This window comes from Coffea arabica, chromosome 11c (genome assembly GCF_036785885.1).
Source record: "Coffea arabica cultivar ET-39 chromosome 11c, Coffea Arabica ET-39 HiFi, whole genome shotgun sequence".
NCBI lineage: Eukaryota > Viridiplantae > Streptophyta > Magnoliopsida > Gentianales > Rubiaceae > Coffea > Coffea arabica.
Window position 1 is genome coordinate 38,130,286 of NC_092330.1, and position 19,747 is coordinate 38,150,032.

General features: G+C 32.6%; 1 protein-coding gene and 1 non-coding gene across 2 annotated transcripts; both read left to right on the top strand.

Moving 5' to 3' along the window:
- The first annotated feature begins 758 nt into the window (after positions 1-758).
- On the top strand, positions 759-840 carry TRNAS-AGA (transfer RNA serine (anticodon AGA)). The gene has a single exon. It is a non-coding gene; the product is annotated as a tRNA-Ser (tRNA).
- A 10,873-nt stretch (positions 841-11,713) lies between these two features.
- Positions 11,714-18,396, top strand: LOC113715337 (probable sulfate transporter 3.3). The gene is made up of 13 exons (XM_072071370.1): positions 11,714-12,261; positions 12,351-12,399; positions 12,516-12,723; positions 12,855-13,026; positions 13,682-13,747; positions 15,936-16,049; positions 16,131-16,247; positions 16,730-16,856; positions 16,963-17,249; positions 17,427-17,617; positions 17,728-17,816; positions 17,930-18,006; positions 18,110-18,396. The coding sequence occupies exons 1-13, from the start codon at positions 11,968-11,970 to the stop codon at positions 18,266-18,268; spliced, it is 1,950 nt and encodes a 649-aa protein (XP_071927471.1). The 5' UTR covers positions 11,714-11,967; the 3' UTR covers positions 18,269-18,396.
- Positions 18,397-19,747: the final 1,351 nt, after the last annotated feature.

Consider the following 19,747-nt stretch of genomic DNA (forward strand, 5'->3'; position numbering starts at 1 on the left):
TAAAACTGGATATGTATCATTTGCTTGTAATTAAACTCCTAATCTATTGGAGGTTTCATAGAAGCTTGCAGATTTAGCATGTTCAACTCGAGAATAGGATCCTTAATTTACCACTAATTATCACCCCTACTAGCTTTTCCTGCTCTCTAATTTTGGTTTGTTACTACTAGGTTACTAGCACAAGCAATGCGCGCATGCATGGTCGCATAGAACCCTTTTTTTTTCCTTTTTTTTAATGAATACTTTTGATACATTATTATGAGGGTGAAATTTGTTGTTGTCTTAATTTTTTTTTTTTTTTTAAAGTTTCAGCCACTTGCAATAACATGCCACCACCCCCCCCCCCCCCAAAAAAAAAGTTTCCGGCCACTGAAATCTTTGTCCGTCAGCTTGAGATAAGTACTGATCTACAAATTTAGAGGTCCATTCATATTTTAGCTGATAAATGCACATGTGAAGTAATGTTCAACATTGCTTTACTGCCGTTAAATCAACACTGTCTTTTTTTAAATATATATATATATATATATATATCTTTTTAGCTTTATCTTCAACTTTAGTGCTCTCATACTTCTTGGTCAGATGTGACTAGAGTGGATGTGCAGATTCATCTCCTTTTCCTTTTGAAGATACGAAGATGCAAATAGATCCCTCCACTCTTGGCATTTGCCATAATTTATATTCTTATGGGCCCTTAGTGATCAAAATCGACACATATAACAGATAGGCAAAGTAGTTGAGAGCGAACAGTCATCCAAGTGGGCGTGCCGGAGTGGTTATCGGGCATGACTAGAAATCATGTGGGCTCTGCCCGCGCAGGTTCGAATCCTGCCGCCCACGGGTTAATGGATCGCTGTTCTACATTTTAAGTGTTAATAGCTTTTTTGAAAGCTATAAATTCTATAGAAAGTTTCTCTTATTTTTCTGATTTTGAACAAATTTTGTAGCAAATTACGGATATAAACATTTGAAGGAGAATCATTGCGAAAAAGTTAAGGAGGGGCAGTAAAACCGTTTAAAATTACTCTGACATTTTTAATTGAAAGTAAGTGCTGCAATCATGCATTTTATTAGGAAAAAAAAAGATGATTGTTGCATGATTCTTTACTCTCAAGAGAATTGAAAGAAGGAGAGGGTTGGGTTGGATAACAAGGTGTGAGGGGTTTTAAGTAATAGTAATGAATTAGGGTTGCAAATAAGTCGAGTCGAATCGAATTTTAACGTAATCGAGTCAAGTTTCAAGTCAATTTTATTGAGCTCCAACTCAAGCCTACTCGAATTTAAAAAATAAGAAATAATTATTTTTATTTTAAAATAAATAAAATAGTAATTTTTCTTAATAAATAATAAAATATATAATTTCATTATTAAAATACTATATATATATATATATATATATATAATTGAACAGTTCGTTCGTGAACTAAAGAGTTGAGTTTCTTTGTGCTCGAATTTGACTTGGCTAGTTCGAGTTCAAGTTGAACTCGATGTTGACCGATTTCAAGTCGAGTTTTGATTGATACGAGCGTTAACAAGCAATTTGAATTCACGTCCTCTCATTTATAAAAAAAAAAAAAAAAAAAAGAGGAATGCGAAGAAACCTTCTATTGAGTACCACTTGAATGTGTATTGAAATCAATATGCTCCTTGACGGGGCATGATCAATAGAAAGATGAATGAAACGCATTGATGATCATTAATGGCCTAGGCAAGCCACATGAGGGCTCTCCGAACGAGGATGGGTAGTGGCGATTGAGCAGGTAAGTTGGATCAGGGCCTCTCTAGTCTATCAACTTCTTGTGTAATTTGAAACTTTCGATGTAGGTGTAAATTTTGTCCACTCAAGTAACTAGTTTACCGGTCACCACTACATCTAAGTCGTACAAATTTAGGTAGAAGTAGCAAGAATAACATTGAATTGGACAGAATCAATTGAAGAGGATCATAATCTAGGTAAGTTTATTTAATCTAAATAATGTGATTATTGTATTTTCTTCAAACTTTGGTGTACGCTTACAGACATAGGCCTCGTTTGGAAGGGAGTTTTTTGGGTATTTGTCTAAAATTTTACTGTAAAATATTGTAGAAGTTGTAAGAAAAATTTTTAGGATGAAAAACTTCTTTCTTTTCTTTCCTCTCTTCTTCTTCTCCCTTCCCCTTCCCCCGGCACCTTTGCCTCTGACTGGCAAAAACCAGCAGTCATGGGAAATTTTTTTTTTCCCTTTTTCTCTCCCCCTCTTCTCCCTCTCCTCCCCTATCCCTGTCGCCGTCAGCAGCCATGAGAACTTGCAGCCGTGGATTTTTTCTTTTGCTTTTTCTCTCCCCACTCTCCTCCCCCTTTCCCGCCACCCTCCCCCCCCCCTAGTTATGATCTGGTCGCCCAGCAACCATGAGAAAAAAAAAATTTTCCTTTCTCTTCCCCTCTTCTCCCTCTCTCTCTCTCCCTCTCCTCACTCCTCCCCCTCGCACTCCAACACTAGAGTAATGGAAGCCATGGTTTTTTTTTTTTTTTTTTAGCTTTTTCTCTCCCCTTCTCCTGCCCTTCCCTGCTACCCTCCCCCTCCCAGAGTAATGGGAGGGGAGGAGAGGAGGAGAGGGGGTGAGGGAGAGGGAGAGAAAAAAAAAAAAAAAAAAAAGGAAGGCCGGCACTGATTCCAGTGTCGGAATAGGTGACCGGCGCCGGGAGCGGTAGTGGAGGTGGTGGTTGGCGACGGAGGACGTGATGGATTGGGTGAGGGAGGAAAAAGAAGAAAAGTTGTAGGGAAATGTGTTGTGTATTAGATATTTTGAAGTGTGTAGGTTAAAAACTTTGATAAGTTTTTTGGGGTTCCTGTAATAAAAGTTGTTAAAAAACTAGTATCATACAAACTTGCAAAAAACCTAAGGTTCCAAATAGGCGCATAATTGTACTATATATATCTAACTAGTATACATAAACTAAATTTATGCATGCTATAACATGTTATTAATATACACAACTCTTTCATAAAACATACAACAATCACGCTACTGTATCAATACATCAACACTACGTGCTCTAAATCCATTTGTTTCCCTTAGGGTTGTTGGTTCATGTATTTCATTTCTTGTAACAAGTGAAAATAGAAGCCCTTTTACTTGTTATGTACTGCCAAGGTGGGGGAAAACCCCTAGAAGCATTTTGGTCTTCACATCTATGGAGGTTGAATGTCCAGAAGGGTCCTTGCCTTGGAACCGAAAGCAAAAAATGCACCATCTAGCTGTGTGGTGAATGCACATAAGAACCAAGCTGGTGGGCCATTTTAAGAAGCTGAGTGGCTAGAATACTGCAACTAGTTTTGAAGATATGCATTCTCAGAAATCAGAATCATTATCCTTTCTCTTCTTTTGCATTCTGCTTTTCTATCCTTCTTTTTGTCTTACATTGGATTCTTTCTTCTTCTGAACTCGAACAAAGTAATCATTGTATTGGCTTTGATCTTCTTTGCTCCCTTTACTTTCCACGATCCTTAACTATTTCAACAGTTGTGTTCAATACCATGTCCTCAATGTATAGACTTTTTAGGTTAATCAAAAATACTTTACAGGGAATTGAAGGTAATGTAACTATCAAGTACCAAGTGGAAAACCTTTTATCCACCTACTTTACGTAATAGTTAATCCTACATTAGAGAACCTTGTTCCCCTCTAGAACTACGAGAGATGGTTAATGTGCAAAAGTTTACTACTTGATCTCCAATAAGCCAACTACTATTGATGTTTTTCCCCCACCTTTTGGTTCAAGTAACTAAGTATCATTGATGAAAGTCTTTGTCTTCTTGTTGTTCTTTTCTTTTTTTTTCTTTTTTTTTTTTTACTTTTTTTTACTCTCTCTCTCTCTCTCAAAATGTTCAATTTTTTTTTTCTTGAATGAAATGCTCTGAAAATGTTCAGATGCAGCAGTCTCTTGCAACTTTGAGAGATTTAAAAGACCCAACATTATATCATTTTTATGTGTTTGGATGAAAGGAGATAGGCTAAGAGGTTAAGATTTTTTGTATGATTACATCAAGGAGGTAGGCTAGTCAAAGTCCGGATATGATAAGAAGAAATACTATTACCAACATTATTGGTAATCAAATTGTTTGGGAAAAGAATCTCATGAGAATGAGAGCTTAATTACCTAAATCCGTGTACTTTAAGCAACTCTTCACTTGTAAACATAGTCTCAATCTTCATGACCAACTTCTCTATACATTGGGCATCTATCATTCGTAGGTGTTAACTGTTGTGTCATTTCTCAAAAGGATTACCATGAATTGAGAAACTAACACATTGGCATGGAATAGATGCGGACAAAATACGACAATATGTGCTTGACCCCGTTACATCTATCATTAAAAATTAGAAAATCCAAACCATTTTTTTTTCTTTCAGACAATTCCAGAAAAAGTAGGGATAGTTACAGGCTAACATATCAACTTTCCATCTGTTTCCGGCCTAAGCCATTAGCCGCAGACACATATTAATCATGCAGGAAACGGCAGAATTCATTCGGGAATTCATGCATAATTCTTGATTGTACGACTGCAATACTGCCAAATTTGGAAATAAATAAAATTTGGGGCGCTCCAAATAATAACAGGACATCATGGGTCCAAGACATGTGGTACTCTGGAGTAAACTAGGCTTTTTTTTTTTTTTTTTTTTTTTCTGCAGTACCCAGTTGGCCATTTTGCTCAATTATTTTTTCCTTAAAGGCTAAGGCACATTTAAGACATCATCTGAGGTTTCTCTTAATATTACTTAGCACCTCTAAAGTTTCTAATATCACCCCTAAAGTTCCTTATCAGCTTGACAAAACTAGATGTCTGTTTCAATGAAAACAGATAATCACGAGATGAAGTATACAAAAAGTAGGATATGTGTTGAAGGAGTATACATAAGTTGATCTCTTGAAAAGTTCCCACACAATGAATTATGTATTTGCGTCTTCCTTTTTATTTGCTTGAAATGAGCTTTTCTGGATTCATATTTTTGTGTGCTAAAATTTAATTTGAAGTATTTCTTTTACTTGGTTTATTTCAAGGAGAGTTGTTTTTTGGGGAAAAGTTTTGGAACTAAATACGCTAGCTTTTCGAATTTTTTAGAGGCAATATACGTATTCGTTCATCTTTTAAGAAAACCTTTCTTCAATTACCTTTTGGAGTATATTCAACAACAAGAACGTATGGCAGATGGCCTATACATCAAGTACAAAACTGCTGTCTAATGCATAGTTATACACGCGTATATGTACCTATATTTACACATAATTGTTTTTCTGGGGATACTTTGATTGTTGATAACTATCCAACCAAATATGCATATATCAAGATGCAAAATAGTTTCTCTTAAGAAGGAGTACAAGGTTTTTCACTACCTATTTATTTCTTAAAGTTATAAAGCAAAAGTATCTTTTCAATTTCTTAAAAATCTATTTGATGGACAATTTCAGTTATGCGCCTATACAAAAAAAAAAAAAAAAGGTACATTGGCATACATACTTGAATTTAGGGCAGGTATATATATATATATATAGGACAATGCTTTAGTAACGATAGTTACGGTAACGAAACAGTTTTTACCTAATATAACAGGTTATTGCACTTTTAGCGACCATTTAATTGCTTGTTGCTAGGGATGGCAACGGGGCGGGGTTGGGGCGGGGGGCCCCTTCCTCGTCCCCCGCCCCGTTGCCTATTAGTTCCCCCCGCCCCCCCCCGCCTCCTGCTCCTCCCGCCCCGCCCCGCCCCCGCCCCGCCTTCCCCCGCCCCCGCGGGGTTAATAAAATTTTATTATATAATTTTATTATAATTAAATTTTAATAAATAATCAAGTACTAAAATATCAACACATCATCAAATTATTATTCATTGTAATTTTACAATTGAAACTCATAAAAACAATCAAACAGAAGTTATTTGAATACAATCCAATATGATGAAATAAATATAACTAAAATAGTCAAATTTTCACTTTTAGTACAAATGCAATCACTAATTCATCATTGTGTTTGTGCTTTTTTTTGAGAAAAAAGTGTTGTTCTATTAAGTGTAATTAGAAATTTAGTATAAATGTATTAGTAAATTTAGTATAACTAATTAATAAATTCTATTAGTAGACATGTATAATTATTCATATAATTCATAATATCAATTATATTACATAAACTAATATACATTATATAATACATCTAACTAATAATATCATTATTATAAGTTTATAACTAATTAACTTACATATAATATATAGTCATTTATATATATATTTATATATATACATTTTTTTTTTGTTTTGCGGGTGGCGGGGCGGGGGATGGGGCGGGGGTATACTCCCCCGCCCCCTGTCCCGCCCCCGCCCCAACCCCCGCCCCGTGAGCCCCCCGCGGGCACCCGCCCCATTGCCATCCCTACTTGTTGAACCTATCCATCTATATAGGATAACACCTAAAAAGATGGAAGTAAGTTTCCCATCTAAAATAGTAAGTTAACCTTAATAGATTAGTAATTTTTATACTTCAAAAGGTAAATTGGAATCAAGATTAAACTTACTTTTTAAATAAATAAATTACTACTTTATATCCCAAACTTACTTTCTAGAGAGTCAGTTTAGTTCAAGTAACAGTAAGTTTTTATACATAAATAGTAATTCTTACTAATAATATGGAAAATTAGATTAATGATCAAAACTTACTGATTTTTGGAATACATGTACAATTTTACATTAAAAAATTATCTCATACTAGTATTAGGAAGTTTATTTAAAATAATGATAAGATGTTTTATTAATGATTAAAACTTAGTACCTTAATTAGTAAGTACTCGTAATATACCTATATAATAAATAATTATAGGTATAATTTAAAATTTTTTTGTATTTATATATTTTAAAATACTATGAAAAGTAGTTTCACTTTACAGATAACCTTGTAAAATATGTAATAAAATTTTGTCATATTATAAGTTTTTAATCATTTTCAATTTTTGAAAAGTTTGAAAGTTTGAATAACAATAACAACAAATCTTCCTAGTTATATATAGAATATCACTTGTTTATATATCACAATTTTAATAATTTAACACCTATGAATATAATAAGATGATAAGTATTAATAAATTTACATCTGGGACACAAAAATTAATAAGAGTTAAAGCCCAAACAAACTGAGAAATAGTATAACAATAAAAATGATAAAATTAGTATAACAGATAATATAAGAAAATCAGTATGATCTGGACTTTTTTCCTTAGGAGATTGTTCACAAAAATAAGATCCAACAATTAAATAAAAATCACTTGCACATATAATCTATTGTATAATTTAAATTAAATTCAGTTCACGTATAAAACGGTTCAAAAATAATTAGCGCACTATGATACAATGTTATTTTAACAACAAAAAAATTTTTTGCTGAAAGTCTCAAATATCCATGACATACATATGAGGGATATTTTACCATATTTGTATCTAATTGTAAACACAAATTTCGTTGCCGAAAATAAAAGATATGAAAATTTGCACAAATATCAAATTTATTAAATCAAATAATAAGAGAGTTACAATCTCTAAAAATTATTTTTTCTTTTGATAATTACAATCTCAAAAAATTCTTGAATCAAAGAAATTAATCCCTAATTCTTCTCTTCAAAAGCACTCCTAATTAAAGCATAATCAAATCAAGTTTTTTTAACTTTTTAATGTAGTAGTTATGTTTACTAAAAAATTAGTAAACCATTCCTACAATGCATTGCTTCTCCTATAAGTACTAATATTTTGTAAATAATTTGAAATAATTTTGTAAAAGATTTTATGCATTTCACTAATATAATCAAGAGAATTTTGCACCTTTAAAATATAAATAGAAAGGAAGGGAAATAGTATGAGTATAAAGGTGACCAAATGCAATATATATCACATCATGTGTTTAGATATGATTTGTTAAGTAATCAATAATTTAGTTCTAGTCAATATATGATGCATATTGATTTCTTATAAATAAAAATATAATTTAGCAATTATGCACTAACAGAATTCATAGTTTGAATGCAATCAATTGAGCACCTATTTCCTTCTTTTAAGTAGCTATTATTTATTTTATTTCTTAGGTTATATATTTACATGTAAAATAACAACAATAGCATGCCAATCCTCAGACCAACAGAACTTCAATTATTGTTAACTAAACTAATTTTACATTGATAAAAATTAGTCTAGAAAATGAAATGTTAATGGCAACAATTGGTCAAAAATAGCAATCTTTTAAATTTGGGAAAATAAAAAATAAGTTCCCAAAATATTTCACTTTTATTTTTGAAAAAATCTCAACTTGTTAATTAAATTCAAAATGATTTTATTATAAAAATATTCTTCCTCAAATTAACATCAATGATTAGACATGAGATACAAATATGGGAAAAAAAGAGATAAAAATATGGTAAAATATCTCTCATACATATATCATGGATATTGGAGACTTTTGGGAAAAAAAATTTTTGTTGTTAAAATAATATGGTATTGTAGTGTGCTAATTATTTTAAGATCATTTTGTACATGAACTAAATTTAATTTAAATTATATAATAGATTATATATGCATGTGAATTTTGTTTAGTGGTTGGATCTTATATTCGTGAACAATCTCCAGAAAAAAAAATTCCAAATTATACTAATTTTGTTTTATTAATTCTATTATTTTTATTGTTGTATTAATTGTTACACTATTTCTCTCATTTTATTAGGTCTATATTAATACAAATTTAATTCTTATTATTTCTTGTGTCCCCGACAATCAATATATTAAAACTTTATCATCTTATTATATTAATAGGTTTTAACTTATAGAAATCACATAGATAAGTGATATTCCATATATAACTAGGAAGATGTGTTGTTATTATTATCCAAACTTTTAAACTTTTAAAAAATTATTCAAAACTATAATACGAAAAAATTTTATTATTTTATAAGGTTATGTGAAAGGTCAAAATATTTTTCATAGTATTTTAAAATACATAAATGCAAAAAAATTTTAAATTGTACATATAATCATGTATTATACAAGTATATTACGAGTACTTACTAACTAAGGTACTAAGTTTTAATCATTAATAAAACATTTTATTGTTATTTCAAATAAACTTCCTAGTATTGGTTTGGTATAAGTTTTTTAAGCAAAATGGTACATTTGTGCCATAAATTAGTAAGTTTTGGTAATTAATCAAATTTACTATGTTATAAGTAAGAATTACTATTTATGTATAAAAACTTACTATTATTTGAACTAAACTTACTCTCTCAAAAGTATGTTTGCGATATAAAATAGTAATTTATCTTTTTAAAAGTAAGTTTCATAGTTATTCCAATTTATCTTTTGAGATACAAAAGTTACAAATTATTATGGTTAACTTACTATTTTAGATGAAAAACTTACTTTCTTATTTTTAGGCATTATTCTATTTAAGTGGATAGGTCCAACAGGTAATCAAATAGTCGCTAAAAGTATAATAACCTGTTATATCAAATAAAAATTGTTTAGTTATCATAACGATAGTTACTCCAGCATTTTCCTATATATATATATATATATATATATATATATTCTCAAATTGTATCAAGTACATTATTTTAATGCTATGTTTTACATTTACTTTGTGTTCAAAGTGATTTACATATTGAAAAAAAAAACAGTACATTTTGTATTTGAAACAATTAAACTGACAACCGTCTCAATAAATGAATGTTTATATCCTTTCAATTCTTAATTCTATAACAATATATCCGTATGTTTGTATTTGCCTGAGTATCTAAGGTTAGAATGAAATAATTTCCATATGTAGCTACTAGCTAGGCGTGTGGATAGAGCATTACTTTTCAGGAAGGCTAAATTGGTCACTAGGGTTGGCACTTCGGCGGTTCGCGCGTATGGCGCCTAACATACCATCCGTGCACTAATAGTTGGTATGTTAGGCGCCTAACATACTCATCCGTGCACATCCGTGCACTGTGTCGTAAAATTACATACTATTTAATGATTGAATAATAAGAATATTTTTGCTGTGCAATAGGGAGAGGATTTGGAACCATGAAAAAGAGAGATTAAACAATGATTGACCAACTTATGAACTTGAAACTAAATACCAAGAAAATACAAATGAAAAAAAGGATAGAAAAATCTCCAAGTGTATAGTCATTCTTTATCTTTAAGTTCAAAACTAGTTAACAAATTCTCCCATCTTTTCATTAGGTTCTCTACTATTTGATGCTACATTTCGTCAAAGGTAGTGAAGAAATTAGGATTGCTGAAGACAATTCTAAATAGATGTGATTGTGAAGACAATTATAAATGGATTAATTGAGTTTGGTAGGTTACCCAATAAAACTCATTTACTAAAGAGGTATTATTGGATAATCCATTTATACATATATACATATATATATATATATATATAAAAACTTAAGATACCCATATCCAACTATCCATGGGCCGATATGAGTAAATTTAACTAAATGAATTTGTTTGACATCTATACTTATCAACTTGGCAAACTAAATGTTTGTGTCAACAGTTATAAATTGATAACATTATCCTTGCATTCTTAATAATTATTAAACAAAAATTCTCAAACAAAAAAAGAAATTTTAACCCAAAAAAAAAACCAAATGGCCATCCAATAGTAGTCCATATTTGTATGTATCCATGTTGTGGTGGGGGTGGTAAAGGAGATGGTTATGTTAAATTTAGTAGCATCAACCACTTAAAAAGATTTTGGTAAGTAATTTATACCTTAGAAAATTTTGCAGGACCAATTTAAGGAAGTCAAGCAATGTTTTTAGGAAATATGTTTTAATATATGATGTAATTCATGTTTACTCAAAATTAAAATAATCTTTTTTATACGTGTGGTTTGCATGTAAAGCCTACTTATAATTTTTTTTTATAAATAAGCCAATATTAAATTAATCAAAAAATGATCTCATGATAAAAATATCAACAATTTGCCTATGTTTTTTTTTTTGTGTAAATAACATAGGCAACTCTAGATATTTTCAACTTTACTTTTAGCCTTATGTTGATTTTTTATTATTGATGTAAGTTTGGTAAATAGGATAACATAAGGATAGTATTGGAAGTAAATTTTTATCTCTCTTGCCTTCCCCCCAAAGGGGTTAAAATGTTGCAAAAATGTCAATTTAGGGGAAGTAAGTGAGATTTTAGAAACTTTAAGAGTGCAAAGTGGTATTATAAAAAACCTTGAGGGAGGTTTCTCAAATTATCCCAATTCATGACCAGCCTGGAGAAGTGAACCTATCCATCAATGAAGAAAGATTGAGAATGCATTCTTTATGCATTCTTTATTGAGTTTCTTAATATCTCTGCTGCTTGACTGTCACGTTATGCCACAATTTGTTCCATTATTCATCTTTAACGAAAACTAAAAGATTGACAAAATTAGAGGAGTTCTACCCCAGTCATCTTTTATATTACATTCATTCAACTATTAAAACTTGTAAAGAAACTTTGCAGTCTAAAAAGTGGCATGAAAAAGAAAAGACAACATTCTAATGAAGTTTAGACATTCAAATGTTGCATACAAGGGAAAGCAATTCAACCCACCTATGCAAAAATAATAATTCTCAAGAATTCGTGCACGTTTTGCATAAATTTATCAACTTCTTTATGATACTGGCGCGTTGGATTACCACAAATAAACCTGTTTATCTTTCCAAGATTGTGTTCAGTTTACATACTGCCATGATATGGGCTATGCCTCATCCATATCTCCCTCTCCTTTACTCGAATGGTCGAGTACTGATTTTTGTACAGAAGCAGTCTTTTTGAAAGTTGATTGACCATGGGTTCCACCCCCCAACCCCTCCTACCCACTGGACCTAAGTATATAGGGACATCTCCAGAGTCCATACAAGTCACAACTTACCACAGAAAACTAGCAGTTGCTTCCTTGCCCCAATGAGTAGTAACTTTGATTCTCGTCAAGAATGTTTGGAGATAGCTATGGAGGTACACCAAGTTGTTCCACCGCCTCACATGAGCACTTTCAATAAACTCAAGAATAGATTCAAAGAAACGTTCTTTCCTGATGACCCTTTACGCCAATTCAAGGGTAAATCCACCAAAACTAAATGGATTCTTGGAGCTCAGTATATTTTTCCCATACTTCAGTGGGGTCCTAATTATGATCTCAAGTTGCTCAAGTCTGATATTGTTTCTGGTCTCACCATTGCTAGTCTTGCCATTCCTCAGGTTCTGCTTTTCTCTTGTCTTCTACCAGAAATTGTCTGTTTTTCTGTTCTGTTAAATTGTAAATTAATATTTTGGTTTTGTTATTAAAGGGCATTAGCTATGCTAAGTTGGCAAGCTTGCCACCAATTGTTGGACTATGTGAGTACACTATTCATATTGTTATTTGTCGCTTATGCAACTTCTGCAAATTTGAACTACCTCGGTTGGTTTTGCTGTCACCTTTCTCATACAACTTGAATTTATCAAAATTGTAGATTCAAGTTTTGTTCCACCACTCATATATGCTGTTCTTGGAAGCTCAAGAGATCTTGCAGTTGGTCCAGTTTCAATTGCTTCTCTCATTATGGGATCAATGCTGAGACAAGAAGTTTCTCCAGCCACAGACCCTCTCTTGTTTCTTCAGCTTGCCTTTTCTTCAACTTTCTTTGCTGGTCTTTTCCAAGCCTCTTTAGGCTTCCTAAGGTGTTTCTTCATAAATGCATGAGGCTTCATTTCTTGTCTTTTTGCCCTTTTTTTCCATTTTTTCTTTTGGAGGAAATTTAATCTACCTTTTCAAGATAGAAAAACTATATGTATCTGTTTGGTGTCTGCAGACTCGGTTTCATCATTGACTTTCTATCAAAAGCAACACTGATTGGGTTCATGGCTGGAGCTGCAATCATAGTTTCTCTTCAACAACTTAAAAGCCTTCTTGGCATAACAAATTTCACCAACCAAATGGGCATAGTTCCTGTCTTGAGTTCTGTTTTCCACAGGACAAATGAGGTTAGTGTCACATTTACAACTAAAATTCAGACAAACAAAATCTAGCTAGAGGTAAAAACTGACTTTTACTATAAGGGATAATTTACAAAGGTAATGATGTATACAGACCTTCTTTGTTTTCTGAACCCTCCTAGTATGTTTTCAGGCCAAATGACAAAAATCTACAATATAGACAAAATACATAAAATAACACGATGTGTAAAATTCTTTTAACTTTTTGTAAATTATCTAATCAAAATATAATCTCCAATTTGTACCTTTTTCGTACTGTTCTAACAGCTCCAGATTCTAATTCAACTTATATTGTTAACTAGTCAATTATGGTGGTTAATTATTCTTGTGGAAATCAAGAATTTATATCCAGCAGACAGAATTTTGCATGTGGAGACATTTGGTCTTATGCAGAAATTATTCCGACATAATTGCTGAAGCAGATCATTGCTACACTTTTTGAAATTGTCCATTATAGAACAAAGTGACTTACTTCGGATTTTTTTTTTAACCACTAAATAGAAAAGAACAAATATGAAATGCCACCAAACCAAAAAAATAATAAAAAAAGAAAGAATATTTTTGTCATACTTCTTTATAGAAAGTAACATAAAAAATATACTTTGGGCAGTTGTGTTAATAAGCTTTGTTTTCATTTGGGCAGTGGTCATGGCAAACAATACTAATGGGCTTCAGTTTCCTGGCGTTCCTTCTTCTCACACGACATATTGTACGTGATTCTCCTAATTCTTTTAAATTTTTATGTTTCTTCTTGAAATTGCTTTGTTTCTTCATTTGTTTTCACTGTAACATTTAGGGAGGACTAACTCTGTAATTACCACAACTCTGAAGGATACGCTGTGCTTTAGCTGTTGTACCTTCACTTAAAATCAAATCAATCACCCCACAAAAGAAGAAAAATTAGGAATTACTGCATCAAAATTTTTCCAAGTAATTCTTCAAGTAATGGCTAATAATTATTAGGTGGGCTCGTTTAAAAGTTTGCTTAGATAATAAGCCAAAAATAAAAATAGAAAAAGGCCCATCGAAAGTTGAAGGGTTAATTTCACTTTGTCCCCCAAACTTTGGACGATTACCCACTTCAGTCCTTAAACTTCAAAATGAGACACTTAAATCCCTAAATTTATAAATACCTCCCACTTAAGTCCCTAAACTTATAAAATGGGACACTTAAATCCCTAAACCCTTATAAAATGGGACACTTTGACCACCAATGGCATTCAGGATTTATTAACAATTTTCCTTAAGTGGAAGGGATTTATAAGTTTAGGGACTTAAGTGTCTCATTTAAAATTTAGGGATTGAAGTGGGTAATCGTCTAAAGTTTGGGAGAATAAAGTGGTATTAACCCAAAGTTGAATTATAGACAAATAAGAGTAACTTTTCATTTGAAGTTGCGACGTGTTTATCGAAAAAAAAAAATACTTTCAAATACTAAAAGTATTCATGGGGTGTTTGATAACAATTTCCCGTAATTTAAATAATTTAAAAGCACTTTTATTAAATATACTTGTGCCACAAATATTTTCTTTTTAATAAGCTGCCACGACTCCGAGCTGGATCCATCGCGAATATTGTTGGTATCTTCCAGGCTTCGACAAGCGTCCCAAGGAATAGCAGATTTTGACAATTTGATTTTGATATTTATCTATCGCAGGATGGACCAGAATGATTACTTTAATGGAAAAATCGGACCTATAGATTTTCTAGGACGTCCTGTCTTTGTTTCATCATTCTTTTTTGACCATATTTTTGGTGCCAACTTTTTTGCCTAGAAACTAGAAAGTTCAGTATTATTTACTTCCTTAATTGAACCTATCTGTTTAAATACTGACACTTAATTAGAATATCTGTTCCTCTAGTTTAAAACGATTTGTTGGTTTCATTACGTAATCATTATCGTGATTAAAGAAGTAAATATGGTGGTTAGGCGATTTACTGGCCTTAAGATATTTAAGAAGTGTCATTAAAGAATATTGGTAAGTTCCAACTTTTAACAATCACGATGAGGGCCCCAAATAAGACTTGATTTTGACAATTTGATTACGAGAATCTATTCTGGGTTGAGTTGGGTTGGTGCCCTTCATCTTTTTTTTTTTTTTTTTAACCTATTTTCTCATGACAATCCTAAACTCCATGGCACACTCAAATATAAAAAAGTATGAAGTGCAATCGGTTGATTATTTTAATTGATTATAGATTCTGATTTTGAATAATCAATTTTTGTGATATTCTCGACTGCTTTTGTATTTTGATCGTAGATTTTTTAATGACTAAAAAAACTAAAATCTATATAATTACCTAAAGAGTAGTTTTTACTGACTCTGATTATTCTCTATAATCAGTTTTTATAATCAAAATTTGTAAAATTTAAAACAACCGAGAACAAGGCCTTATTCTTTCTGCTTAAGTGGGACTTATAGTAGTGTGTGATTAAAATAATGCAAGTTTAAAAGTAGTCACGGTTAAGGTTAATTGGCTGGCCAACTTCATGGTTAAAAGTAGGAAGAAAATTAGTCAAACATGCTAATTTGCAAATTCCTAGATCAAAACAAGTTAAGACCCTTCAATTTGTGATCTGGAAAAGAATAAAATTTGACATGTAAAATTCGACATTCAGTTTCAGGCTGTTTTTTTCTTGATCACTTGGGATGAGATGAAGAATTAAGGTTACAGTATCTTAAAGCTAATAGCCAGTGCGGTAACAGAAAATAAGAAAGTGAAGAGAGCCAAACGCTTGCAATGACTTCATTTACTGAGTAAGAGGGCTAAAATTTCACCAAGGAGATATGGCTAGCTTAATCGACTTCCTGCAATGGAATGCTTATTTGGAGCATATAACCATTGTGTTCAAATTCAACAACTAAAAAGCTTTTCTCTGAATATGTGCTCTGCAGGGTATTAAAAAACCAAAGCTATTTTGGGTGTCAGCTGGAGCTCCTCTTGTCTCAGTAATTCTTGCAACTCTAGTGGTTTTTGCATCAAAAGCTCAACACCATGGCATCAGTGTAGTAAGTTTCTGCAATTCCTTGTTGTCTACACCTGCTCTGATTCCACATTTTACCTGATCCTTCTCATGGTTATTGTCTTAGATTGGGAAGTTACAAGAAGGATTAAATCCTCCTTCATGGAATATGTTGCATTTTCATGGAAGCCACTTGGGACTAGTAATGAAAACTGGACTCATCACCGGAATCGTTTCGCTTACTGTAAGTTCTGCTTAATTATTACAGACTTTTCTTGGATGCGCTGCTTTCTCAAAGATGAATGTGTCCAGTATAAACTTGATCTGCGCATTAGTACTTTTAATGAAGTTCAGAGATCTTGCTACTCTTCATGAGATACACAGGCACTAGGTGAAAAGGACTAATTATGGCACAGATAGTAAAGAATCAAGTAAAGAATGTAGCAGACGTCAATTAGATTGAATTCATCAAGTGCAATTGACTGTAATCTAGCTGAGGAATACCAATGATCAGCAGTATCAGTGGCTTAATTGCTAGCTTTGGATTTTGAAGGCTGCATTTTGGAGGCAATGCATAAGATGTCCTTTTTACTCTGTCTATCTCACTAATTTAAGTAATTCAAAAGCTTCTTTTGTAGCAGTTCCTGGCCTACACAGCTCTCAGAAACTACATTTGTGGACTTTTCTTTCATTCATCATATAGTTACAATAGTTTTGCTTAAACAGGAAGGAATTGCTGTTGGAAGGACTTTTGCAGCTCTAAAGAACTATCAGGTGGATGGGAACAAGGAGATGATTGCCATTGGAGTCATGAATATAGTTGGCTCATCCACTTCATGCTACGTTACAACTGGTACATTTGCCCTCCAAATTCTAAAACTAACATCTCCTGTCTTATCCCAACAAACTATTGAACCCTAGTCAGTAGAAATGCAACCGATTGCATCTTCCTATTGCAGGTGCTTTCTCTAGGTCAGCTGTGAATCATAATGCTGGATGCAAAACTGCAGCCTCAAACATTATAATGGCTGTAACTCTTATGGTCACACTCCTCTTCCTCATGCCACTCTTCCAATACACCCCAAATGTTATATTAGGAGCCATCATTGTCACAGCTGTTGTCGGCCTTATTGATACCCCTGCTGCTTATCAAACTTGGAAGGTTGACAAATTCGATTTCATCGTACTGCTTTGTGCCTTCTTGGGAGTTCTTTTCATCTCTGTGCAGGGCGGGCTTGCCATTGCAGTAAGTTAAACAATGTCAAAGCTTTCCTTCTGTTCATGTGCATATTTGAGGTCCAAAAGCTGACTTACCTCAGAGAATTGAAAGTTTCTGTAAAGTAAAATTTCTAGGAGTAAACTGCAGTCTTCCAGAATTTTTCTCTATCATTGCTATTGCAAAATTGCTTATGATTATTATCAGGTGGGAATATCCATTTTCAAGGTCCTCCTCCAAATTACCAGGCCAAAGACTGTGATGCTGGGAAATATACCAGGCACAGATATTTACCGCAATCTTCATCAATACAAAGATGCTGTCAGAATTCCTGGCTTTCTCATTCTAAGCATTGAAGCACCAATTAACTTCGCCAATACAACTTATCTCAAGGAACGGTTAGTCGCTGCTTCATAACTTGTAAAAGATGTGTACACTTGGGAGAATTCTTTGATCCTCTTCATATGTTCAGTAATAGCTAACCTGCTCTAGTTAATCGCGTTAAAAGGATTACAAGATGGACAGAAGACTATGAAGCAGAAGTAGAGAAAACCAAGAAGCAATCTGGACTGAGATTTTTAGTCATTGATTTATCTGGTAAGCACCACTGAGATGTACTAGGAAATCAGAGAATCTGAGTACCAGTACTTGTACTGTATCATAAGATCTACGTATTCTGTTGATGATGACATGTTTGAATTGATGTGCAGCCGTTAGTGCCATTGATACAAGTGGGATCTCATTCTTCAAGGAAATGAGAATGGTACTAGAAAAGAAAGGCATAGAGGCAAGTCAACAACAGCTTCAATGCTAGCCTTTTTCAATCCCTTTTCAATTATGCAGCTACCTATTGATTCTAACCCAAAAAAAAAAAAATTTATATGTCTCAGCTGGTATTGGTTAATCCTCTTGGAGAAGTAATGGAGAAATTGCAACGAGCAGAAGATGGACATGAACTTGCAAAACCAGACAGCCTTTTCTTGACAGTCGGAGAAGCTGTAGCTTCGCTTTCATCAGCATTTAAGTGCCAATCATCAAATTATGTATGATGAATGGCCTTTTGCCCTGCAATAAGTTTCAAGCTCATAGCAGAGAAAAGCGAAAAAAAAAATGTTGTATAAACTTGGTGAACCATCTCTTCTAATAGTTCAATAGAAGCAATTTTGCTCAAGACAAATGAATCCATCGACAGCATTTGCACTACATACTGCACATGCTTTTCGCAACCTTGCAGAGAAGCTTTTTTTTTTTTTTCAGAGTCGATAACTGTGGTATAACCTAATCTATCCTATATTAGGGGGAGGGGACAGACTTAAGGAGGCCTAGTGGTAATCTAGAAGGGACTAAACTACTATCAAATCAAACGGATTCAATGCGCACCGCCTGAATTTTTTTAAACAAAGTCACTTTTAATGTGACAATTGATCAGAGGTAATGTTTGAACTCCTGCCTCTCACCCCACCAAAATCTTTGCCTCCCATCCCATCAAACTTTAATGTTTTGGTGGTGGCCACCAGCCCAAAAGCTGGTAATTTTGTAGAGAAGATTTCAATCACGCTTATTTCCAACAATAATCTTAGGTCCCAAAGAAAAAATCTTCAATGATGGTGGAAAATGTGTATACGAAAGGAAATCAAGGACAACATAGATTTTTGTGTTTTATCAACCAAGAAAGTATCAAATGCATGAGTTGATGAACAATAGTTGCATGCTTTTCCTTTGCCTGTGTCTTAAGCTTAAATAACTGAAACAATAAATAAACATGTCTCCAAAATTCAGCTCATAGAGACATTAATCGTGCAATTTGAATGTAGTCCACAATGTCAAGCACAAAACATCATCAGAGAATAGCAAGAAATAAATGGAATTGTTTAAAAGAATTCAATAATCATTTAACTTAATATAGGTTTTCCTATTTGATGCTAAGGGCACCAATAAGTACATTAAAAAAAAAAATGGATCGATTAGTAATGTTTTATCTTTTTATCAAAAAATAACAGTTAACTTACTTCTTATTTGGGCGCCAAATAGACAAACTCATTGCTAATGTCTGAACACATTTTGACTACCATAAGAATCAAAGTTCTAATTTTAGCAAAATCTAAAAAAAATTAAATCTAGCCTATTTAAATTAGTATTCAAGATTATTTTAAATCCCTACTCTCACTTAATTAGTACTGTACACTTCTGTTTGGATTAGTTGTTTTTTAGAGTGTTTTTGAAATATTCTACTCTAAAAATTTTTGAAAAATAGCATTCCATTTGGATTACCTATTTGTAGGAGTGTTTTTGAAATATTTTATTGTAATAATGCAAGTGAAAACTTTTACTGTAAATGAGGTTGTTTTTTAGGTTATTTTTTGTGTTTTTGATATTGTTTTTGATATTTTTAAAATTATTTTTATTTGTGTATTACTATAACATTATACAAAAAAAACTTGTTTTTCAAAAAATGATCAATCCAAACAGTGATGATCAGATAAGATCTTTCACATTTTCCTTTTTCCTTTTCTGCTAAAACTATTTTT

What these genes read in the sequence shown, in the direction of transcription:
- LOC113715337 (XM_072071370.1), top strand. Translation starts at nt 11,968, where the DNA reads ATGAGTAGTAACTTTGATTCTCGTCAAGAATGTTTGGAGATAGCTATG. An exon ending in CTAGTCTTGCCATTCCTCAG is followed by an intron (nt 12,262 to 12,350) that starts GTTCTGCTTTTC and finishes TTGTTATTAAAG; the next exon opens with GGCATTAGCTATGCTAAGTT. An exon ending in TTCTTCTCACACGACATATT is followed by an intron (nt 13,748 to 15,935) that starts GTACGTGATTCT and finishes TGTGCTCTGCAG; the next exon opens with GGTATTAAAAAACCAAAGCT.